This window comes from Pseudophryne corroboree, chromosome 1 (assembly GCF_028390025.1).
Source record: "Pseudophryne corroboree isolate aPseCor3 chromosome 1, aPseCor3.hap2, whole genome shotgun sequence".
Lineage (NCBI taxonomy): Eukaryota > Metazoa > Chordata > Amphibia > Anura > Myobatrachidae > Pseudophryne > Pseudophryne corroboree.
The window spans coordinates 209,494,420-209,521,192 of NC_086444.1; the positions used below are offsets into that span (position 1 = coordinate 209,494,420).

The 26,773-nt window shown below is 43.4% G+C and overlaps 2 protein-coding genes and 2 pseudogenes across 2 annotated transcripts in view; 2 read left to right on the top strand and 2 right to left on the bottom strand.

Moving 5' to 3' along the window:
• Positions 1-26,126, bottom strand: part of ERAP1 (endoplasmic reticulum aminopeptidase 1) — a 351,733-nt gene extending 325,607 nt beyond the window's left edge. Inside the window, exon 1 of the mRNA XM_063964056.1 lies at positions 26,070-26,126. The gene's annotated coding sequence lies outside the window, so the exon portion shown is untranslated. The remainder of the gene's footprint in view (positions 1-26,069) is intronic.
• On the bottom strand, positions 22,685-22,803 carry LOC134953201 (5S ribosomal RNA; annotated as a pseudogene).
• On the top strand, positions 23,869-23,987 carry LOC134953213 (5S ribosomal RNA; annotated as a pseudogene).
• An 87-nt stretch (positions 26,127-26,213) lies between the features above and the next one.
• Positions 26,214-26,773, top strand: part of LNPEP (leucyl and cystinyl aminopeptidase) — a 258,314-nt gene continuing 257,754 nt past the window's right edge. The window contains exon 1 of the mRNA XM_063964054.1: positions 26,214-26,549. Within this exon, the coding sequence (XP_063820124.1) occupies positions 26,531-26,549 (19 nt within the window). The 5' untranslated portion in view covers positions 26,214-26,530. The remainder of the gene's footprint in view (positions 26,550-26,773) is intronic.

Below are 26,773 nucleotides of genomic sequence, written 5' to 3' on the forward strand. Positions count from 1 at the left end.
CATCACTTTACTCAATTTATTTTTAATAGTGCTGTTCACTCTTTCGACCTTCGCACTCGCCTGTGGACGGTACGGAGTGTGCAGCTTGCTATCAATTCCCATCAACTTACACATTCCTTGAAAGACATCACCTGTAAAATGGGTACCCCTATCACTTTCGATTATTCTAGGGATACCATATCTACATACAAATTCCTGCACAATTTTCTTAGCTGTAAACATAGCGGTATTTGTAGCTGCAGGAAATGCTTCGACCCAATTCGAGAAAACATCTATACAAACAAGTACATATTTCAAATTCCGACAAGGGGGTAATTGAATGAAGTCAATTTGTATTACCTGGAAAGGGCCGCCGGCAGGTGGGATATGGGATGGTTCTGTAGGTATTGCCTTTCCAATATTCTTTCTCAGACAGGTAAGGCATGACATTGCTCTTTTACTCGCATGAGAGGAGAATCCTGGGGCGCACCAATATGCTCTTACCAATTTGCACATTCCCTCCTTGCCTAGATGAGTCAGCCCGTGAGCTGCTTCAGCCAGACATGGAAGATATGCTCTGGGGGCCACTGGTTTACCATGTCCATCCGTCCAGAGCCCTGAGGACTCCTGGCCATATCCCTTTGCCTTCCAGACCGCTCTTTCCTGTGTGGAACACAAATTTTGCATTTTACACAACTTCTGTGTGTTGATGGTATTGAATACCATCAGTTGTGTGGTGTCTGTCTGTATGGGGGTAGCAGCTGCTAACTTAGCAGCTTCGTCTGCTCGGCTGTTACCAAGTGATACTGGGTCTTGGCTATATGTATGTGCTTTACATTTGATAACAGCCACTCTGTCGGGTTCCTGTATCGCTGTTAGAAGCCTTTTTATGTGAGCTGCATGCGCTACCGGTGTACCAGCTGCCGTCATGAAATTTCTGAGGCGCCATAGGGCTCCGAAATCATGGACTACCCCGAATGCGTATCTAGAATCGGTGTAGATATTGGCTGACTTACCCTTAGCCAATTCACATGCTCTGGTTAGGGCGACCAGTTCAGCAACCTGGGCTGAGTGAGGTGGGCCTAGCGGTTCCGCTTCTATGGTGTCTTGGTCATCTACGACTGCGTATCCAGTACACAAGTCTCCCGAGTCTGACTGTCTGTGACAACTACCGTCCGTGTAGAACGTGAGTTCTGCATCTTCCAGTGGGTTGTCACTGATGTCAGGCCTTGCGGTAAAATTTTGGGTCAAATATTCCATACAATCATGTGTATCTTCCTTTGTATTAAATCCTCCTTCCCCAACACTCTCACCTTCCACCCTTTGTGCCTGACCAGGCACACCTGGGAGATATGTTGCAGGATTTAATGCACTGCATCTCCTTATGGTGATGTTTACGGGGGCCATTAGTGCTAATTCCCATCTTGTAAACCTCGCTGATGAGACGTGTCTGGTTTGGGCAGAATTCAATAAGGCTGACACTGCATGTGGTGTATGGATTGTGAGGTTGTGGCCTAGCACGACATCTTCGCTTTTTGTCACTAGCAATGCTATTGCAGCAACGCTTCGCAAGCATGTGGGGAGGGATCGCGCTACCGTATCTAGCTGAGCGCTGTAGTATGCAACTGGCCTGCTGGCATCACCATGTTTTTGGGTTAGTACTCCTGCCGCGCAACCAGCATTTTCTGTTCCGTATAGTTCAAAGGGTTTCCCATAGTCTGGCATACCTAGTGCTGGTGCCTGCGTTAGGCACTGTTTGAGTCTCTCAAATGCTGTTTCGGACTCGTCTGTATGCGAAATCCTATCAGGTTTGTTTGAGGAGACCATTTCCTGCAAAGGTAACGCCAAAATGGAAAACCCTGGGATCCAATTACGGCAATACCCACACATTCCTAAAAACGTTCTGATCTGTTGCTGGGTTTGTGGCAGGGTCATGTCTCTAATTGCTTGGATTCTATCAGCGGTCAGGTGTCTCAGTCCTTGTGTTAGACAGTGTCCCAAATATTTTACCTTAGTTTGGCATAATTGCAACTTGTCTTTGGACACCTTGTGTCCGGTGTCTGAAAGATGAAACAGGAGCTGTTTCGTATCCTTCAGAGATGCTTCCAGTGAATCTGAACACAGTAATAAATCGTCCACATACTGTATCAATACTGATCCACTGTCTGGTTGGAAAGACTGTAAACAATCATGCAAAGCCTGGGAAAATATACTTGGACTATCTATGAAACCTTGGGGTAGTCGAGTCCACGTGTATTGGACTCCTCTGTATGTGAATGCAAACAAATATTGGCTGTCAGGGTGCAGAGGTACCGAAAAGAAAGCGGAGCAGAGGTCAATAACAGTGAAAAATTTGGCAGTGGGAGGGATTTGCATTAGGATGACAGCTGGATTTGGCACTACGGGGAACTGACTCTCAACTATTTTGTTAATCCCCCTTAGATCCTGCACTAGCCTGTAACCCCTCCCCCCACTCTTTTTAACAGGGAAGATGGGACTATTGGCAGTGCTGGACGTTCTTACCAGAATGCCCTGTTGTAGCAAGCGCTCTATTACTGGGTAAACTCCTAACTCCACCTCTGGCTTCAGAGGATACTGTGGGATTTTTGGAGCTATCCTACCATCTTTTACTTGTACAACTACTGGAGCTACGTTTGCCATTAATCCAGTGTCCTGTCCGTCTTTTGTCCAAAGTGACTCTGGTATCTGAGATGTCATCTCTTCTACTTGGGATGGATTCCTATTTGTCATAATGGTATGTGACATTAATTTTGATGGGGAGTCTAACATGTCTCGCACTTCCTGAGCGTGATTCTCAGGTATGTCCAAGAATACACCTTCAGGAGTACAATAAATGACGCACCCCATTTTACACAGTAAGTCTCTTCCCAGGAGATTGGTTGGTGCCGATGCAGCCAGCAAAAAGGAATGCTTGGTATGCAAAGGCCCTATTGTAATCTCGGCTGGTTTGCTAACAGGGTAGTGCTGGACTACTCCTGTTACTCCCATGGCTGGAATTGTCCTACCAGTGGTTCTCATGCCCACTGTCGAATTTATCACTGACTTGGCCGCCCCTGTGTCTACAAGAAAGTTTAAAGTTTTACCAGCTACATTAATTGCGACCTCGGGTTCACTTCCAAGGTTGGCAATCAATTTCACTGGCTGCAGATTACAGGTATGGCCACACCCCTATTGGGTATGGTGACCGGCCTGTATCCCGCTGGCAGCAACTACTTGCGAGGGAGTTAGCTGGGAACTACCAGAGGCATGCCAGTCTCTGTTCGGGGGATATCTTTTTGTTTCCCCTGTATGTGGCTCATAACTCCGTCTCTGTGGACCCTGATCCCAATGTCGTGTGTTGTGTCGTTGTCTAGGGGGTTGGTATGATCTTTGCGAATTTTTCGCTCTACAGTCTCGTGCATAGTGTCCCTGTCTTTGACAAGAATAACATGTTACCATAGTTGACTTACCCACAGGGTTTGGTGGTACATACGCAGGCTGCTTTGTGGTCAGGGCCTGTATACTTACCGACATTAGCTTATCACTCTGCGACTCCCTGTGTCTGGTGATGTTTCGGTCGTGATCAATAGCAGCCTCTCTCAAAGTGGACACTGACAGACCTCGCCAACATGGTTGCGTGGTCTGTACCCTTGCCTTTAATGTTTCCTTCAAACCATCCATTAGTACAGATACTGCTACTTCTTGATGGTTTGGATTTGTCCTAATGTCCTCTATACCAGTGTACTTTGCCATTTCTAATAGTGCCCGGTGAAAATATTCTGCAGCTGTTTCTGACTCTTTTTGTTTAATGGAAAATATTTTGTTCCATTTAACAACTGCTGGGAAATGCTCCTTTAACTGTAAGTTTATCCTTTTTACGTTATCTTTGTTGTACACATCTGTAAGAGGTACATCCAGATCTAGTCCACAATCAGCTAAAAATTGAGCTGAGTCGACATTGGAGGGTAAACAAGCTCTTAGCAATATCTGCCAATCTTTATTATTGGGCTCTAAAGTGTTTCCTAAGTCTGTGATGTATTTTTGGCTGGCAACTAAATCTTTTCTAGGGTGAGGGAATTCAGACACTATGGTCCTTAATTCCATTCGGGAAAATGGGCTGTACATGGCAATGTTCCTTATGGGAGTGGCTCCTGATACATCTGTTTTCCCATTGGGAACTGCTATTACCCTAACAGGAGTAATTCTAACAACCTCATTCTGTGTAGATTCTACAGCTTGTGGTGAAATTGTTTCAGTATAATGCATGGTGCCGTACTTACCAGTCGATACGACCTCACCTATCCCTCCGCTAGGGGCCTTTACTAATCTCGTGGGTAGAGCTGTGCCTACTGTGGTCTCTGCTATGGTGGCTGCTAGAGAGAGCGCTGAAATCGTTGTCGCTTCGTCCTCTTGATCACACTCCTGAGGAAAGTTCAAAACAGGGTACAACTTGCACGGGTTAATACTTGTATGGGTTAATGGGTTAACATTATCATTAACATTTACACAGTTACTAAGTGATTGTGCGTTACACCTTAGTGCGTCCTTCTCCGCAATCAACTTCTCTCCTGCTATATATGGTGGCGGCGGGGCCGTGGCAATCAGTTTTCTGTTAGAGCCAGATCCTGCCGCCTGAGCCAAACCTCTCTGTATCTCACCTTCCTGTTGCCACAACTGTAAATAATCATAATGCTGAACTCGTCTCTTTGTTGATTTTATGAGACATATCCTCCTCCTTAAATTTTGTAACACCTCTGGGCTGAAGCTACCTATTCTTGGGAATTTCTCCCGGTCTTGTACCGTCATTCTCTCCCATTCATCACATAAAACCTCTGTGTGACTTCCATATTTCTCACACATTACGTACCTGGCCGATCCTACTGGACGGTTTACAGGATCAACCCGAACCGAGGTTGATCGCCCCCTACCTGAACAACTGGCCCCCATAACTCTGCAGGCGTTGCTTGCTCTACCTCTGATCTCTATATCAAGGTCTTCAGCGAACCCTTACAGAAAACCAGATTGTTCACAATAGGCTGACGGTGGCGGTTTACCGAGTACCCCACTCACTCGCCCACGCCGACCAATGCGACCTGATCACACCGATATGGTGCTGGCGCACTCGACCCAGGGCACCTATAAAAACCTTTGTTTACTGGAACATGCGAGGGTTATCCGCAGAACACTTACTCTTTCCAGTAAAGGTGAGGTTGTCAGATAGTTCCTGAGTGACCAGCGAACTTCCCTTCTTGAAAAAATAAAAAATTACACAAATCACGTCAGAATGTACAAATAGCGTTTGTGACCCCTTTACTCTAATGGTACTAGGTCAGATTACTAACTACTGTACACAATTACGTGCAGTCCAGTCGTTCAGTACACAAACAACTAAGCTTATGTACGGAAAGACCAATGGAATCGAAACTTACGACTGCGAATTCCTTCAGCCAGAGCTTGTACGGCCTATATGGGTCTTGCACCAACCCTTCTTTTGGTGTTGTGCCTCTGAACTGTATAGCGGACTTCCCTGTTTACTGTACCTGGACCTGCTGGTCTACTATGACCTCCTGGTCTTGTTCTGTACGACCTCCTGGTCTTGTTCTATACTGGTCCGCTATACTCTAATGCTCAAATATTATGTTTAACCAAGGATGCCTCCCTAGCCACCGTGCACGTCACTTACACGTATGTCCCTCACGAGTACTCGACTTTTCTTTTTGGTTCAACCTCTAAGTTATATAAACTTATGTAATACAAAAACACTCACTCATCACATGTACACTTTTGCTTCTATTTCTATTTCTGCGCAGAAATTTTTCTTTAGCCCAGCTGTGTTACCAATTAGAAGCAGGATCTGTTAATTTAAATTTCGGATTTCCAAAAATAGACTTGCGTTATTTATCGCCTGTGGCGCTATTTACCGCTTTGCGTTACTTATCGCGTTGCGTTAAAAATCAACTTATCGTGACTTGAGCTACGTGGGCGTAACCGGACGCTCCGTTGCGTAATGTACGCTGCGTGCGTCTGCCTTTGGATTGCGTACACAAGTCTTTTGTTAGGGACACGTGTACGCAAAGCAAAGATCCACCGTAACACAATTTATATTTTTATCAATGTAGATGATCCCTGGTCATCTACCACACACCACACTGACTTCGCCTTATCTCCCAGGCAAAACTGTGTGTTTGTCTACACTTTAACTATGTTACCTCTATTCTTAAACTATGAAATAACAGCAAATCTCTTTTAGCACTTTTATCAACTAAAAAAAAAAAAACTGGCAGACAGGAGAGTGATATACGAAAATGAAAAGGAAATGCAGATATATATGTGTGCGTGCGTGTGTACGCAAGACAGAAAAATACAGTTTTAAAAGACACTAGCGTTTTGTTCTTACCTCCGGTTCCCGGATTCCTTCAGCACTCTTTTATCTAAGCGAAGCAGGCGCTTATCCCGTCAGCACTACGAGACAACCTCCCGCCCTTTGCTGAGGGATAATGTCTGCTGATCTACCTAGTGCAGATATGTGAAGGACAGGACGAGCCGCCAATTGATAAAGCTAAATATTTATCGTATATATAACCCTATATGAGGTCTTAGAACACTGTACGCTATCTACGTAAGAAGTACCGTAAGGGTACGCAAGTTGCGTATCGATCGCTTAGCCGTGATCGAGACGCTCAGGCGTCACGTTCACTCACGGCCAAGTGATCACAGGCAGACACGCTATTGGCTGTTGGCTATCGTAATGATTCGCTATAGCGTAGCGGCGCTCGGGACCACGAGGAGATCACCAGCGATGCAGACGCTCACAACGTTAAACCTTTATATCTATACCTTTGGCAATGAAATACACAGCAAACCTTAGTGTAGAGACAAAGTGTAAGTGCAACCTTGTGTAACCTGATTAACTACAAAGCTGCTTGAGCGTCACCGACGCTCAGGGAATACTTAACACTAAAAAGAATACACAGATACCTGGGCTTAGGGTCCGAAACCTATTATATGTATTATGACTATTATACTTGCAAAAAGAATCACAGTACAAAGCATACACTACAATATAACATAAACCACCTAACCAGATAACTACACAGGAAATACAATACAATACAATTAAGTCTAATCAAGGGAAAATACGAGAGAAAGAGAAGAGAGGGAGAGAGAGAAATGGCTCACAGTAAGACAATATGATTACGGAGAGAACTTACGCACAAGGGGAAACGATCGCATGCGCCTCGATATCCAGCTCCCGATTATCAGCAATGAGAACCGTTGATGAGAGTGAAGTTGGATATGGTCGGCCTGCTATTTATGCCCCACACACAATACAATTCAATGGTCCCTACAATCTCATTGTTCATTGGACACAGGAATTCGGCTCTGCATTATAACAAAAGGTCATAGGTTGATTCATACAGGTGGGCTGTGACTGTTTCCAACTGTTCAGGTGGGTGGGATACTGGTTTTCCCGCCGCATGATTAAGTATGAACAAATAATAGTAAATGGACATAAACTTCTTATGTCCATAACTATTCGCACGAGCGATTAATCCGCTCCAAACCAACACCGGAATATTGCTATTTAAATACTCTTCCGATGGGTACCAAACACTGCTGTATGACCCCTGTTAGACCCTTCGTACAATACAAAGAGGAATCTCTCCGTTCAGGAACATGCTATGTTAACCAAACTTTCAGAATCTATCAAAGGGACCATGATCTATAAAATACATTATTAGTGAAAATATGTAACGATTGAGTCGCACGCTACGACTACACAAACTTTACCGTAAATACGCATACCGTGCACCAGCGGGTGCACGCAACAGCGGGTATGCGCCTTCACGGGAGAGCGCACGCATGCGCAGCGCGGACCAGTGTGAGGTGCATATATGGCAGTGTGTATAGAGATATTTTTCTGACTTTGACAATAAGGAAAAGAGCAGGCATCTCTCAGTGTGCCGGGAAAATAGGATTTTAATACCTACCGGTAAATCCTTTTCTCCGAGTCCGTAGAGGATGCTGGGGACTCCAAAAGGACCATGGGGTATAGACGGGATCCGCAGGAGCTTGGGCACACTAAAAAGACTTTGACTGGGTGTGAACTGGCTCCTCCCTCTATGCCCCTCCCCCAGACCTCAGTTATAGGAACTGTGCCCAGGAGAGACGGACATTTCGAGGAAAGGATTTTTGTTAAACTAAGGGCAAGAAACATACCAGCCCACACCACAAACATACCGTACAACCGGAATAGCAGTAAACCAGATAACAGTATGAACGAACAACAGCAACGAGCTGAAGATAACTGATACACAACCCAAGTGTAACCAAAAACTAACCAGTAACAATACAACTGCAAAGAACAGTCCGCACTGGGATGGGCGCCCAGAATCCTCTACGGACTAGGAGAAAAGGATTTACCGGTAGGTATTAAAATCCTATTTTCTCTTACGTCCTAGAGGATGATGGGGATTATATGTGCTCGTATTAGAGGTATCTTCACCCACATATGCAAACAATGTATTGCAATCTTCAGTATTCAAAGAAAAAGAAAAAAACTTTTTTTTTTTTTTTTCTCTAATAAATAAACCCGCCCCTTTTCTTCCTTATTTTTCTTTATATTGCAATGATTCCTTTTATTCGATTTTTGTAAGGAATCATCACTAATCATAAATTCCCCTTTTTGCTAAAAAAGTCACAAATAGTTCGTCATTAAATATTCATTTTATTAATTATTTATTATTATTATTATTTTTTATTCTACCTATTATTATTTAATATTTTTCATTTTCTAATTATCTATTTATTTTTCCATTTATTCATCTATTTATTCATATAATTTTTATTTATTCATTCCATCATAATTCAATTACATTATCTCACAAAACCATAAACGTCGTTTAGTAGATTAGCTCCTCTAAGATTATTGATAAATTTATCTTATTATGCTATTAATTAATTAAATTGATTAATTCAGTTAGACACTTCTGCTGCAATTCAAACACTAATCTTGGCAGCTCCCATTCTCATTGGATAGAACCGGCATAAAACACGGCAGCAACCACAATAGGACACAAGGTGACCAAGCCCGGCTAGGGTGAAACGTACGTCCGCTTCGTTCACAGATACTCTGACGTCATCCTGACGTCTTTTCCGGATTCCCGTGTGACAATCACGGACCCGGACTCACAGGCAGAAACCCCCACACGCGTCTCAAGCAAGGACATCCACGGGGGCTATAACAACTAGAACTTCTCGCACCTGAGGTATTTCGGCGCGCACTCATTGCGGGTCGGGAGTGGGCTTTTTCCTGCAATGACAATTGTTATCAGGATAACCCTTCACCGTATCCCGGCAAAAGCAAGTAACGCCACTGTCTTTCTTCATACCCGTTCCGGCCACTGACTCTCTCACCTCCCATTCACTGTGACCATTGTTCACATATGGGAAGGCAGCAGAAGTGAGTGGAATCACGGCACGGGTACTCTCCAAGATTTACCTTATTACCTCAATTACCTCTCCTTGCAGTGAAAACCACCACTTGTCCTAAACTGACACAGCAGACAGAATCCTGCTTTATACATCAGTAAGATTTATTGATACAAATAGAGTGTCTTATTTAGGTATCACAAGTTACAGTTTCCAATTGCAGGATGTGTCATTTCTGTTTTTTATTAAGTAACAACTTTTTATCATTATGAAACATCTTTCATTTGCTGCATGCACTTGCAAGATATTTGGATATTAATGCAGCATTTGTATAATGATTAACAGTTACGGCTATCTATTGCAGGATGTGTGGTTTCTGATATTTATTAAGTAAACATCCACACATCAGTGTGTAATATTCTATACAGTCGGTAACAAACAGAATTGTTGTTATGTAAACTTCTTTGCCTACTATGATTATTAGCATATAGATTTTCGCCTAGCAGATAATCAATTAATTAATCCTCCTCCACTACAGATTTTATTAAATTGCATCCAGTGTCAAGAGCTTTGGAATCAATTCCTTTACTCTAAAACACACTACTGTTCACAGGGGATGCTACAAACTATCATAAAGAATCTTTTGAGATAATTATTACTTTGGAGGAGTCCAATAAATGACACATAATCACCTTGTACTTTATTTGTTTAATTTTTAGGGTATACCAATAGGTAAATTTTTTTTTCCCTTATTCTATACACATTATTTTTAATTGTCATAATAAAATTTATATTTTTTTAAACAATAAATATTTACAAATAAACGTATAAATTGTTTTTGAAAGAGTGCACCCACAAAGAGGCTTTTTCTCCTTGGTTCCCCATCTCTTTGGAAGGACCAATTTTTGTTTCTATAAATGTTCAATACCTCTGGGGTCGCACCGCCAACATATATAGAAATTTTCTGTTATACTGTATTGAAAATTATGAAATTCTGATACTGTTGGCTCAACATGATTTAAAGAAATCAACGGCAGCAGTGCAGGCAAACTCAAATCCTTCGTTCTACATTGTTTGTGCTGAGCTTTTTTCTCAGCTTTCTCTGCCTTGCACGCACATATCATCACAACTAATCATTTGATCATTTGTGGCTATATATAGTTAAAAATATTCTTGACTGTATAGTTTAAGACATTCAACATCAACAGTGTATTGAATGTTTATATCCGATTCGTGGTTATTGTATATAACCTGCCGCCAAATTGTGTGTCACATCTATAATGTCAACTTTTAGTCTTAAGCATGAGCTAATCAATAAACGACGGACAGAGGATTTGGAGAATATTTTTCCAGACACTGCTACAACAAATATTTCAGTGGGCAGTTGGGAAGATGATATGCGCAAGTTGAAGCACCTATTACAACGCCAGACGAGGGTCAACTGGGATTTGATTAGCTTAGAAAATTATTTAAAACAAAAGATTGTTCCCAGAGGTCTGAGACCCAAGCTTTTTCCCACTTTCCCACTCACCACTGAGAATCTTAAAAGTGAGTGGGAGACATGCTTATTGAAATGCTCTTCTGAACTTCTCCAAATTCTGGTAAAACATAACAATCTAGTCTTGGCAGAAGTGGGGGCAGAAATAGAGAAAATTGGAAAGAAATTAGAGGACTTTGAGAAAGATCTCTCCTTTCAAGTGAAATTTGAACAGAACAAGAAAGAACTACAGGAATATGAAAGGGTGATCATTGAAAGGAAAAAATCCAAATTCAGTAGAGATCAACAGGACTTCAGTTCTGGTAGGATTTTCAAGTGGAATAGACCACAAAGATCCCAGAGACCATCCAACCAGGAACAAGCCTCCTCCTCTGAGATCGACTCCTCAGGGACTGAAGAGGATTTCGGTGATAATCGATCGCGGTCTGAGATCAATAGATACCAAACCGCACATCTCCTTCCTTTTTTAGAGGAAGTCAGGCCCAAAAGGGGACGTCCAAGAGGAAGTCGAGGAGGGGGGGAAAGAAGAGGAAGAGGGGCCCAAAGATGGGATTCCCCACCACCATCCCATTACCCCATACGGAACCGCAGGAAATATTAAATACTGAAGATAATCTCATGATTATCAATCTATCAGAACATATATTAACAGAAGCTCATAGCAAAGTGTTGTCAAAAGGTCTTACCTTTGCTCCAACTAAAAAATTTGATAGGTTCCAATGGGACAAGGACCTACATTTGTTTGGCAGGAAACTGTTGCTTGCAAAATTTCATGCTAATAAAAACTATTCGGCTATCTCCCTGACTCCTGAAGAGACAAACAATCCAGAGGCCACAATGGACTTGGAGAACCAAGATTTTCCATTTTCTGAAGAAGAATTAGTGGCATTATCTATTCTTGAAGAATTACAGGACACCAGGGAAATGGAATCCGTAGGGGAAACTACGAGACCAACCTGTAAAAGGAAATCAAACTTCTTTCCACAGGACAACATATGCCCGGAGGTGAGGGTATTTATAAATCTGGTCTCAAAGGATTTGGATGGATTACATCAAAAACATAAGGGGGCCTTACATCATAATTTGAAAAGTATTGAAAGAAAGGCACTTAATGAGATCGAATCATGGAATGACATAGAAATCAAACAATCCGATAAAGGAGGTAATGTGGTCCTATGGCCCAAAGATATGTATGTGAAGGAAGCTCTCAGGCAACTCAATGACAAAAATTGTTATAAGAAGACGCTCTTCAACCCTACAGATAATTTTCAGACATTGTATACAAGGCTCATTGAGAATGCATGGAGAAATAACATCATTACAAAATCAGAACTCCAATTTTTGAAAATAAACCATCCCAAAATTCCAACCTTTTATCTCCTACCCAAGACACACAAAAGTATTACCAAACCCCCAGGCAGACCCATAGTGTCTGGGATTGGAGGCCTCCTTGAACAGGCAAGTGTCTTTATAGATGTACAATTAAGACACCATGTAACTACTCTTCCTTCTTATGTCCAAGACACCACGGATGTCCTACAGAAAATTCATGGCATCAGGCTAGATGAGACTCATCTCCTTGTCAGTATGGATGTAGAGTCACTCTACACTTCAATTGATCATCAAAAAGGCTTAGCAGCAATTCGATACTTTATGGAAATGGAAGGATTAACGGATTTTCACTCATTTATTTTGGACCTATTGCATTTTGTCCTTCATTATAATTACTTCATTTTTGACAATAAATTTTACATACAAACAAGGGGGACAGCGATGGGAGCATCCTGTGCACCCACGTATGCAAATTTATTCTTAGGCTGGTGGGAACGGGAAGTTGTGTTTCAAGAAAAAAATGACCATCATACCAGGAGGATTCTATTATGGCTTCGCTATATAGATGACATATTACTCATATGGGATGGTGACGAAGAATCTTTGGGGTCTTTTGTACAAGACTTGCACGTCAACGATTTAAATCTCAAATTTACATTTGAGGTTAGCAAGGATAAGATCCCTTTTCTGGACCTCACCATTTTCCGTGACCCGGATAATATTGTTGGTACGGAATTGTTCAGGAAACCTACAGCCACCAACTCCATACTTCATCACTCCAGCTCCCACTTCCCACCCACAGTCAAAAATATCCCTAAAGGGGAGTTCTTGAGGCTAAAGAGGAACTGCTCTGATGAGAGAACGTTTCAAGAAAAAAGTCTAGAGCTATCCAATAGACTACGAAGTAGGGGATACAGCAACAGGTCCATCAAGAAGGCACTAAGAGACATCAGACATACCAGCAGAGACTCGCTAATTTTTAAAAAGAAAAACACAAAGGACCAACCACAAGATATTGAAATCCGTTTTGTGGGCAACTTCTGTGCCGAGTGGAGTGAAATCAAAAGTATCATCCAAAAACACTGGCCAGTGTTACATACAGATACTGATTTGGATAAAATACTGAAAGAACAAGTACAGATGAGCTGGCGGAGGTCTGCAAGTCTCAAGGATAGACTAGTTCAAAGTCACTTTGAAGCTAGACCACCGAAAGAAGCTACCATCAGAGGCAGTTTCCCATGTGGCAACTGCAAAGTTTGTAGACATATTTTGCATAAGGATTCAATCATGGACAAATATGGTATATCTCGACCCATAGAGGACTTTTTCAATTGCAAGACAAAGAATGTCATCTATTGCATAACTTGCCCTTGCCATATTTATTACGTGGGAATGACTTCAAGAATGCTCAAGCAACGAGCTCTGGAACATATAGGGACAATCAGGAACGTTGAATCCGATATTAAAAAACTGAGACCTCTGACCACAGTGGCAAAACACTTCCATAAAGTACACCATGGTTGCTCAGATGATTTAAAAATCTTTGGTTTAGAAAAAGTACTCCTGGGCCTGAGAGGTGGAGATCTGAACAAGGAGCTCTTGAAAAAAGAGAGCAAATGGATCTTCAGGCTTGGATCCCTTTCACCAAGGGGACTAAATGAAAATATACATTATGGGGCTTTTTTAACCACTTAAAGACTTCATACAAAACAGCAAAAAAACTTTCAGTACTAAATATCGGTCAAGATAGTGGATCCCACATATTCAACTTATTGATCATTATAAACTATTATCAATTCTAATTAAATTAATCTGGATTAATTACCAGACAATTACTTGGATATAACCAATTAATTCTTAATATTACAAATTTTATTAGTTCTCTTTAAGCATCAAATACCATGATGTGCAACTGCTATTATATACATACATATACGTACAAGAGTGTATCCACTTTATATCTTTACATTACATTACATTATATGTCCACTACTAATTTATCTTTATATATTATATGTGCTCGTATTCGAGGTATCTTCACCCACATATGCAAACAATGTATTGCAATCTTCAGTATTCAAAGAAAAAGAAAAAAACTTTTTTTTTTTTTTTCTCTAATAAATAAACCCGCCCCTTTTCTTCCTTATTTTTCTTTATATTGCAATGATTCCTTTTATTCGATTTTTGTAAGGAATCATCACTAATCATAAATTCCCCTTTTTGCTAAAAAAGTCACAAATAGTTCGTCATTAAATATTCATTTTATTAATTATTTATTATTATTATTATTTTTTATTCTACCTATTATTATTTAATATTTTTCATTTTCTAATTATCTATTTATTTTTCCATTTATTCATCTATTTATTCATATAATTTTTATTTATTCATTCCATCATAATTCAATTACATTATCTCACAAAACCATAAACGTCGTTTAGTAGATTAGCTCCTCTAAGATTATTGATAAATTTATCTTATTATGCTATTAATTAATTAAATTGATTAATTCAGTTAGACACTTCTGCTGCAATTCAAACACTAATCTTGGCAGCTCCCATTCTCATTGGATAGAACCGGCATAAAACACGGCAGCAACCACAATAGGACACAAGGTGACCAAGCCCGGCTAGGGTGAAACGTACGTCCGCTTCGTTCACAGATACTCTGACATCATCCTGACGTCTTTTCCGGATTCCCGTGTGACAATCACGGACCCGGACTCACAGGCAGAAACCCCCACACGCGTCTCAAGCAAGGACATCCACGGGGGCTATAACAACTAGAACTTCTCGCACCTGAGGTATTTCGGCGCGCACTCATTGCGGGTCGGGAGTGGGCTTTTTCCTGCAATGACAATTGTTATCAGGATAACCCTTCACCGTATCCCGGCAAAAGCAAGTAACGCCACTGTCTTTCTTCATACCCGTTCCGGCCACTGACTCTCTCACCTCCCATTCACTGTGACCATTGTTCACATATGGGAAGGCAGCAGAAGTGAGTGGAATCACGGCACGGGTACTCTCCAAGATTTACCTTATTACCTCAATTACCTCTCCTTGCAGTGAAAACCACCACTTGTCCTAAACTGACACAGCAGACAGAATCCTGCTTTATACATCAGTAAGATTTATTGATACAAATAGAGTGTCTTATTTAGGTATCACAAGTTACAGTTTCCAATTGCAGGATGTGTCATTTCTGTTTTTTATTAAGTAACAACTTTTTATCATTATGAAACATCTTTCATTTGCTGCATGCACTTGCAAGATATTTGGATATTAATGCAGCATTTGTATAATGATTAACAGTTACGGCTATCTATTGCAGGATGTGTGGTTTCTGATATTTATTAAGTAAACATCCACACATCAGTGTGTAATATTCTATACAGTCGGTAACAAACAGAATTGTTGTTATGTAAACTTCTTTGCCTACTATGATTATTAGCATATAGATTTTCGCCTAGCAGATAATCAATTAATTAATCCTCCTCCACTACAGATTTTATTAAATTGCATCCAGTGTCAAGAGCTTTGGAATCAATTCCTTTACTCTAAAACACACTACTGTTCACAGGGGATGCTACAAACTATCATAAAGAATCTTTTGAGATAATTATTACTTTGGAGGAGTCCAATAAATGACACATAATCACCTTGTACTTTATTTGTTTAATTTTTAGGGTATACCAATAGGTAAATTTTTTTTTCCCTTATTCTATACACATTATTTTTAATTGTCATAATAAAATTTATATTTTTTTAAACAATAAATATTTACAAATAAACGTATAAATTGTTTTTGAAAGAGTGCACCCACAAAGAGGCTTTTTCTCCTTGGTTCCCCATCTCTTTGGAAGGACCAATTTTTGTTTCTATAAAGATTCCAAAAGGACCATGGGGTCTATACCAAAGCTCCAGACCGGGCGTGAGAGTGCGAACGACTCTGCAGCACCGATTGAGCAAACATGATGGCCTCATCAGCCAGGGTATCAAACTTGTAGAACTTAGCAAAAGTGTTTGAACCCGACCACAAAGCCGCTCAGCAAAGCTGAAGTGCCGAGACCCCTCTGGCAGCCGCCCAAGAGGAGCCCACCTTCCTTGTAGAATGGGCCTTTACTGACTTCGGCAACGGTAGCCCAGACGAAGAATGAGCTTGCCGAATCGTATTACAAATCCAGCGCGCAATAGTTTGCTTAGAAGCAGGATTTCCAATCTTGTTGGAAGCATACAGGACAAACAGAGCCTCTGTCTTCCTAGTAAGAGCCGTTCTGGCAACATAAATCTTCAAAGCTCTTACAACGTCAAGAGATTTAGGGACCGCCACAGCCTCCGTAGCCACAGGTACCACAAATGGTTGGTTTATGTGAAACGAAGAAACCACCTTCGGCAGAAATTGTTGACGTGTTCTCAATTCCGGTCTATCTGAACGAAAAATCAAATACGGGCTCTTATGAGACAAAACCGCCAACTCGGACACTCGTCTGGCAGTCGCCAGAGCCAAAAGCATGACCACCTTCCAAGTGAGGAACTTTAACTCAACCTTACGCAAAGGTTCAAACCAATGAGACATAAGAAACCGCAACACCACTTCGAGATCCCGCGGTGCCACGGGTGGCACAAATGGAGGATGGATATGCAGCACTCCCTTCACGAAAGTCTGAACCTCAGGAAGGACGGACAATTCCTTTTGAAAGAAAATAGATAAAGCCGAAATCTGCACCTTGATGGAACCCAATTTCAGGCCTGCATCCACGTCTGCCTGCAAAAAGTGTAGGAGACGACCCAAGTGAAACACCTCCGCAGGAGCTGCTTTGGTTTCACACCACGACGCATACTTTCTCCAAATGCGGTGATAATGTTTCGCCGTAACCTCCTTCCTAGCTTTAAGGAGAGTGGGGATGACCTCCCTGGGAATACCTTTCTGAGCTAGGATTTGGCGTTCAACTTCCACGCCGTCAAACGCAGCCGCGGTAAGTCCGGAAACACGCAGGGCCCCTGCAGTAACAGGTTTTCTCTTAGAGGAAGCGGCCAAGGATCTTCTACTAGTAAGTCCTGAAGATCCGGATACCAGGCCCTCCGGGCCAATCTGGAACGACGAGTATTGCCTGAACCCTCGTTCGTCGTACGATCCTCAGCACCTTTGGAATGAGAGGAAGCGGAGGGAATACATACACCGACTGAAACGCTCACGGAGTTACCAGGGCGTGCACTGCACTGGCTTGGGGGTCCCTCGACCTTGAACAATACCTCGGAAGCTTCTTGTTGAGGCGAGACGCCATCATGTCTATCAGAGGAATTCCCCAACGCCTTGTCACATCTGCAAATACCTCTTGATGAAGAGCCCACTCTCCCGGATGGAGATCGTGTCTGCTGAGGAAGTCTGCTTCCCAGTTGTCCACGCCCGGAAGAAAGACTGCCGACAGAGCGCTCACGTGCTGTTCTGTCAAGCGAAGGATTCTTGTGGCCTCCGCCATTGCCGCCCTGCTCCTTGTTCCGCCTTGGCGGTTTACGTACGCCACCGCTGTTATGTTGTCCGACTGTATCAGGACAGGGAGACCCTGAAGAATGTTCTTCGCTTGCAGTAATCCGTTGTAAATGGCTCTTAACTCGAGAACATTTATGTGGAGACAAGATTCCTGGCTTGACCACTTTCCCTGGAAATTTCTTCCTTGCATGACCGCGCCCCAGCCTCGGAGACTTGCATCTGTGGTCAGCAGTACCCAGTCCTGGATTCCGAATCGGCATTCCTCTAGAAGGTGAGAGCCTTGCAGCCACCACAGGAGAGAAATCCTGGTCATGGAAGATAGACTTATTTTCCGGTGCATGTGCAGGTGAGACCCGGACCATTTGTTCAGCAGATCCCACTGAAACACCCAGGCATGAAACCTGCCAAACGGAATGGCTTCGTAAGCCGCAACCATCTTCCCTAGCGCCCGCGTGCATTGATGAATCGACACACTTGTCGGCCTCAGCAGGTCCCTGACCATGGTCTGGATTTCCACAACTTTATCCTCCGGAAGAAACACTCTCTGTAGCCCCGTGTCCAGGATCATGCCCAGGAAGGGCAGCCGAGTGGACGGGATCAACTGAGACTTTGGCAAATTTAGAATCCAACTGTGAAGTCGCAGAACCGACAGGGAGAGATCCACAAGTCTGGACAACTGTTCCATTGACCTCGCCTTTATCAGGAGATCGTCCAAGTACGGGATAATTGTGACACCTTGCTTGCAAAGGAGAACCATCATTTCCGCCATTACCATGGTGAAAACCCTCGGGGCCGTGGAAAGGCCAAACGGCAACGCCTGAAATTGGTAATGACAATCCTGCACCGCAAACCTCAGGAAGGCCTGATGAGGAGGGTATATCGGAATGTGTAAGTAAGTATCCTTTATGTCGACTGACGCCATAAAATCCCCCCCTTCGAGGCTGGAGATCACCGCTCGAAGAGACTCCATCTTGAACTTGAAAATTTTCAAGTATGGATTGAGAGATTTCAGGTTCAGAATCGGTCGGACCGAGCCGTCCGGCTTCGGTACGACAAAGAGGCTCGAATAGAACCCTTCCCCCCGTTGGGACGGGGGAACCGGCACAACGACCCTCTGTTTACACAGCTTTTGTATTGCAGCATTTACCACTTCTCTTTCTGGAAGAGAAACTGGCAAGGCCGTTTTGAAAAAGCGGTGGGGGGGCATCTCCTGAAACTCCAGTTTGTACCCTTGGGACACTATGTCTAAGACCCAAGGATCCAGGGACGATTGAAACCAGACCTGACTGAAGAATCGGAGACGGCCCCCCACCGGTACGGACTCCCACAGGGGAGCCCCAGCGTCATGCGGTGGATTTGGTAGAGGCTGGGGGGGATACTGCTGGTCCTGGGAGCCTAACACGGCAGGCGACCTCTTTCCCCTTCCTCTACCCTTAGAAGCGAGGAAGGATGAACCCTTTCCTTTTTTGTATCTATTAGTCCGAAAGGACTGCATCTGATGATGGGGCACCTTTTTCTGTTGTGTGGGGACATAAGGAAGGAAAGATGACTTACCCGCAGTAGCGGTAGACACCAGGTCAGCAAGGCCGTCACCGAACAAGACACTACCTTTAAAAGGGAGAGCTTCCATATTCTTCTTGGAGTCAGCATCAGCATTCCATTGATGAGTCCACAGCGCCCTCCTGGCCAAGACCGCCATGGCATTGGCTCTTAATCCCAAGAGGCCAACATCCCTCGCTGCCTCCTTTAGGTAATCTGCAGCGTCCTTGATATAACCAAGAGTCAAATGAATGTTATCCCTATCAAGGGTATCCATATCAGAATCCAAATTCTCAGCCCACTTAGCAATAGCACCACTCACCCATACCGACGCCACCGCAGGTCTGAGCAAAGCACCAGTATTAACGAAAATGGCCTTCAATGTCTTCTCCCGCCTGCGATCCGCTGGATCCTTGAGAGTAGCCGTGTCAGGGGACGGAAGCGCCACCTTCCTGGACAGTCGGGATAAAGCCTTGTCGACATTTGGAGATGACTCCCATTTTTCCCTGTCATCAGAGGGGAAAGGATACGCCATGTAAATTCTCTTGGGAATCTGCCACCTCTTGCCCGGCGACTCCCAAGCCTTTTCACAAAGAGCATTCATTTCATGAGAGGGGGGAACCTTCACCTCAGGTTTTTTTCCTTTAAATAAGCAAATCCTTGTGTCCTGCACAGCAGGTCCGTCAGAGATATGTAAAACCTCTTTAATAGCCACAATCATGACTGAATACTCTTAACTACCCTTGGATGCAAAGTAGCCTCTGTGAAATCGACATCGGAATCAGAGTCCGTGTCGGTACCCGTATCTACCATCTGAGTAAACTAATGTTTTTGTGACCCTGAAGGGGTCTGTACCTGAGCCAAAGCATCCTCCATGGATTTCCTCCATGCTTGTATCTGAGAATCAGATTTATCCAGCCTCTTAGACAATAAGGCCACATTTGCATTAAGTGTACTTAACATAGGGGGTAATTCTGAGTTGATCGCAGCAGCAAGTTTGTTAGCAATTGGGCAAAACCATGTGCACTGCAGGGGGGACTGATGTAACATGTGCAGAAAGAGTTAGATGTGGGTGGGGTGTATTCAAACTGAAATCTAAATTGCAGTGTAAAAATAAAGCAGACAGTATTTACCCTGCACATAAACGAAATAACCCACTCAAATCTAATTCTCCCCGCACATGTTACATCTGCCTCCCCTGCAGTGCACATGGTTTTGCCCAATTGCTAACAAACTTGCTGCTGCGATCAACTCAGAATTACCCCCATAGTAACCCAATCTGCCGTCGGCTATGCCGACAGAGCCATATCCGACTCCCTTTCTGCGCCCCCAGTACTTTCCTCCTGGGAGGAACACTCAGCCTCAGACATGCCGACATGTAGTACCGACACACCCGCACTCACACTGGCCAAAACAAGGGGACAGACCCACAGGGAAGCCCGGAGAGAGAAACACAGAGGGAGTATGCCAGCTCACACCCCAGCGCCCGTATATCACACAATAATAATATATGAAGATAGCGCTGCCCTAAATGATAAAAAAGCACCAATTCTTCTGTGCCCCCCCCCCCCCGTTTTGCTCCCTTTTACTTGAGAGGAGCTTGGAGGTCCCGGGCCAGCGTCTCTGCGGCGGCTGTGGAGAGAAGAAAATGGCGCTGGTGAGCGGTGCGGCTAAGCCCCGCCCCTTCCCGGCGCGCTACAGTCCTGCTCAAATTCAAACTTTTTTATCCTGGCGGGGGTATGAATATGCCCTTTTGCCAGCCTCAAATAACCCCAGTAACATGCTGCCCAGGGTGCTCCCCCCCCCAGCGCCCTGCACCCTACGAGTGCCGTTGGTTATGTGTGTGGGAGCATGGAGCGCAGCGCTACCGCTGCGCTGTACCTTCCGTTACTGAAGTCTTCTGCCGTCTGATGTCTTCTGTTCTTATCATACTCACCCGGCTTCTTTCTTCTGGCTTCTGTGAGGGGGATGACGGCGCCGCTCCGGGAACAAGCAGCTAGGCGAACCAAGTGATCGAACCCTCTGGAGCTAATGGTGTCCAGTAGCCTAAGAAGTAGCCTAAGAAGCAGAGCCCTTGAACTAAGAAGAAGTAAGTCTGACTTCTCTCCCCTCAGTCCCATGATGCAGGGAGCCTGTAGCCAGCAGGTCTCCCTGAAAATAAAAAAACCAAACAAAAGTCTTTTCCAGAGAAACTCTGTAGAGCTCCCCTAGTGTGTGTCCAGTCACTCCTCGGCACAAAGTCTAACTGAGGTCTGGGGGAGGGGCATAGAGGGAGGAGCCAGTTCACACCCAGTCAAAGTCTTTTTAATGTGCCCAAGCTCCTGCGGATCCCGTCTATACCCCATGGTCCTTTTGGAGTCCCCAGCATCCTCTAGGACGTAAGAGAAACAAGTATTAAGGGCAAGTATTTGTCTTGTTTTTTTCCTTCTTTAATTCACCTAGAAGCTGCAAGGGAGACTGTGATGAGGAACGCCAGCCTCAGTCGCAACCGCGCCTCTATGCATACACACTGTGAGATGCATGCACTGTACGAGTTTTTAGGGCTTTTCGCACTCGCTCAGTAGCACAAAAATCACTCAACTTCGTGAACATTTGCTTTGTGTGCTACTCAGAATCAGGCCCATAGTATTCCCTATTTTCCAACAAGGATGGCCATTGGGGAGTCACCCACTGATGTGCCATCAGTGCTTAACAACAATGGCATAAAACCATCCATGGGGGAGCCCCACACTTTGCTGCTTCACAACAATTGATGATTGAAATTGAGAACCATCAGATCTCCACCATTAATAGGAAAACCATCGACCGTCGGTGGCAAACATAGGCCCAGATTTATCCTTGACGAGTGATAAATAGCATGGTGATAAACAGCCAACCAGCTACTAACTGTCATATTTCAAACACAGAAAGGTTTAAGCAAGAGGCAAAAAAAGGGGGACTATTGATAATGTCTCTCAGGGGCACACTTGATTCTGTATATTGGAAAGATAGGATAGGATATGGTAATGTGTGGGTAGGAAAAGATAAAACTTAACTTTTAATCACAGACGAAAGGATACTAAAATTATTGCTGTACATCGGCAATATAGTTAAAACAAGTATTAAACAACAAAATAATGTAGACGATACAATTTGTAACTCACTTGTATAAAGAGGGTGACAGAAAGTTTATCTGTAAACCCACTGGTTTGTAAGTGAGTATTAATGTTTGACGTTTGTCAGAAGCGAAAATATAAATATTCCTATTATCTCTATGAGATTATGATGTTATATACATTTGTGTATTCATATAAGAGATAATGGAAAACCGGCTTGTGTAAAATCAGGACTCCTAGAAAGTGGGTCAACTACGGTAATAGAATACAAGGTTTGACTAGAATTAAATTTGCTGATCAGCAGAAGGTATATTCCTTGGTGCTACAGTACCCGGTATTCCCAGAGGGTCACCCTTTCTGGTACTGACCTGACCCAATGCTGCTTGGCTTCCAAGATCAGACGAGATCGGGCATGTCCAGCATGGTATGACTGTAGAAAGTCAGGTAAGTGCCTGTCTTCTGGGGGGATGGCTGTTGCTTGAGCTATTTGGGACAAATTGGTCCAATGGATGGCGTTGTCAAGAGCCAAATATTTGCCCAAGAAGCAGCTTGAACAAGAAACACCACAATATTAATGAGTAAAATGGTGCGGAATGATTTGTTTCTTTTATGGGAAATCCCCCACAAAGGAATTCAGGTAAGAACACATGCCAAATTTCCCACAAAGAAAATGGGGTATGGCCATAAACAAAATGATATGTCCTAATTGTTGGAATATATCTTTGTAATTGAAGGTACCGTAAAGATTCACCCTTACGTTAATTTCCAAAAACACATTGGATATATCAGAAAAAAATTAATTGGTGAGTATTTAAACATAATTGTATTTTTTCCATAACAGATAGATAGCTGCCAATGCAGTTCATGTGCTGAATTTTTATGTGAATTTTCATGTTACTACTATATGAGCCATCATTGTCGCAATATATTCAGCAATTTCTTCTGTGACAATTATTGTAACACAATTGTTTTTCCTGCAGCAGACAGATAGCAGCTTGGGCAGCTTATATGCTGGATTCTGTGTCAAATGTTATGTTTCAGCATATATTATTTCTGCATTATTTCTAGAACACATTTGCAACTTTGATATTTCCTTACCATCCACTCAGGCTGTTTTATTGCGTTGATATATTCAATGTTTATAATTTTTTTCTGATATATTCAATGTGTTTTTGGAAATTAACGTAAGGGTGAATCTTTACGGTACCTTCAATTACAAAGATATATTCCAACAATTAGGACATATCATTTTGTTTATGGCCATACCCCATTTTCTTTGTGGGAAATTTGGCATGTGTTCTTACCTGAATTCCTTTGTGGGGGATTTCCCATAAAAGAAACAAATCATTCCGCACCATTTTACTCATTAATATTGTGGTGTTTCTTGTTCAAGCTGCTTCTTGGGCAAATATTTGGCTCTTGACAACGCCATCCATTGGACCAATTTGTCCCAAATAGCTCAAGCAACAGCCATCCCCCCAGCAGACAGGCACTTACCTGACTTTCTACAGTCATACCATGCTGGACATGCCCGATCTCGTCTGATCTTGGAAGCCAAGCAGCATTGGGTCAGGTCAGTACCAGAAAGGGTGACCCTCTGGGAATACCGGGTACTGTAGCACCAAGGAATATACCTTCTGCTGATCAGCAAATTTAATTCTAGTCAAACCTTGTATTCTATTACCGTAGTTGACCCACTTTCTAGGAGTCCTGATTTTACACAAGCCGGTTTTCCATTATCTCTTATATGAATACACAAATGTATATAACATCATAATCTCATAGAGATAATAGGAATATTTATATTTTCGCTTCTGACAAACGTCAAACATTAATACTCACTTACAAACCAGTGGGTTTACAGATAAACTTTCTGTCACCCTCTTTATACAAGTGAGTTACAAATTGTATCGTCTACATTATTTTGTTGTTTAATACTTGTTTTAACTATATTGCCGATGTACAGCAATAATTTTAGTATCCTTTCGTCTGTGATTAAAAGTTAAGTTTTATCTTTTCCTACCCACACATTACCATATCCTATCCTATCTTTCCAATATACAGAATCAAGTGTGCCCCTGAGAGACATTATCAATAGTCCCCCTTTTTTTGCCTCTTGCTTAAACCTTTCTACAGTTTGTTTTGGAACTGATGTCTGGGAGCACCACCAACCTTGTTCTACTTTAAAAGCCTTATTAGGCGAAGTCAGTAGCTTCATGTTGGTTTAAATATATCTTGTCACATATGATATATACCAATTGAATTCAAATTATTGTACAATCTGGACCAGTGCAGATTCCTAAAAACCCCCACCCAATACATATTGCAAACACAGCCTGTAACATGTCAGTTAGGAACTGATTTGCTGGTACTTTATCACCGTGCTACTTACCACTCTCCAAGGCTTGATAAATGGAGGCCACAGACGGTTGTTAACCATGAATGGTTGATGACCATCACCATGTCCTATTGTAAGTGTACTTAACACCATCCATCCACACCACAGTAATATTTGCAGACCCTCCAACATGACCCTTCCATCAGGTACAAAACGCTACGCTCCTGGACTTCCCTCTTAATTTATGATTGCCGTCATCTGTATTGAACTATGTAATTGATAAGAAATGTGTTTCACCACAGGTGGCAGCAATGATAAATAAAAAGGGAAGCCCAGGGGGGTCATTCCGAGTTGTTCGCTTGCAAGCTGCTTTTAGCAGCTTTGCACACGCTAAGCCGCCGCCTACTGGGAGTGAATCTAAGCTTATCAAAAGTGCGAACGAAAGATTAGCAAAATAGCGAATAGACACTTAGCAGTTTCTGAGTAGCTCCACACTTACTCGGCATCTGCGATCAGTTCAGTGTTTGTCGTTCCTGGTTTGACGTCACAAACACACCCAGCGTTCGCCCAGACACTCCTCCGTTTCTCCAGCCACTCCCGCGTTTTTCCCAGAAACGGTAGCGTTTTTTCGCACACACCCATAAAACGGCCTGTTTCCGCCCAGAAACACCCACTTCCTGTCAATCACATTACGATCACCAGAACGAAGAAAAAACCTCGTAATGCCGTGAGTAAAATACCTAACTGCATAGCAAATTTACTTGGCGCAGTCGCACTGCGGACATTGCGCATGCGCATTAGCGACTAATCGCTCCGTTGCGAGAAAAAAATACAGAGCGAACAACTCGGAATGACCCCCCAGGAGCGGAGCATTTTGTGCGTGACGGAGGGGTCATGTTGGAGGGTCTGCCACTGCGAGCTACAAGGACTTCCCTAGCGTCCTTTAAAGCGAAACTTAACAAAAAGCCGCAGTAATCGGAGATGTTGCTGCACTTTATATTGTGCTACTTCTCCAGCTAAATAGCCTAAATGCTGTAGTTCTGTGTCACTGCATAGATATCTCAGAGTTTGTGTATACTACAGAACCATACCCTCCAACTGTACCTTTTTAATAGGTACAGTACCTTTTTTTATAGTCTGTACCTATTTTTGGCTCTCCAAACTTCCATGGGAAGTATAGGAAAAGGGGCGTGACCCTGCCCCTTTAACCGTGGCCACGCCCCCTTTTCTAATTTGTACCGATTTTTGTGTGTAAAATGTTGGAGGGCATGCAGAACATGCCCTATCCTAATCTCAGCTCAATTCTGATGGTACAGCCTTATCTAGCAATGAACCAAGGACACGTGTTGTCAGCTCTGAATCTCACTTCCAGATTGACAGCAGTCCAGCAGGCTCTCACTCCCAGGGCTCAGCAGCAGCAGCAACAGGGCAGTCTGTCTGTCAGATTGGACTGCAGTCCACTCCAGGCTTGTGTCATGTACAGTACTCCTGAGGGAGGAGTGGTGTGTGTGTTTGTGTGGGAGGGGACCGCCTGCCAGGGAGAGAGAGGAAGCGTGCACTCACTGTGTGCAGCAGCTGTAGAGACTGATAGAGACCACCCTTCTCCTCTGCCTCCTCCCTCTCCCTGTGCTTGCTGCTGCCGCTATGTCCCAGGCAGGCAGCAGTACTGAGGAGGAGACCCAGCAGCAGCAGAAGGAGGAGCACATGATGGCTGTGCACTAGCTGCTCCTCTCACCCTGCCTGCCTCCAGTACACTCACTGCTCCCATCTGCGGATACAGACACCCAGGGGCTGCCGAAGAAGTGACAGCAGCAGAGCAGCCTGAACATGGACAACTCGCTGAGCGGTAAGAGACCTGTCCAAGCCGCTGAGAGAGAAGGAGGCAAGGTGTAAATGACAGTGTTGGGTGCAGCAGCACTTCCAGCAGTGTATTATGGTGTAGCCGCTCTGTGTGATGATGGCAGCATGTGCATGTGTGCTGTGCCAGATATAAACACTACTTGCAGTGTGTATGAGGGCTGTGTGTGGTCATTACACCATGTGCCTTGCTGTGCCTAGTTACTTGTAAGG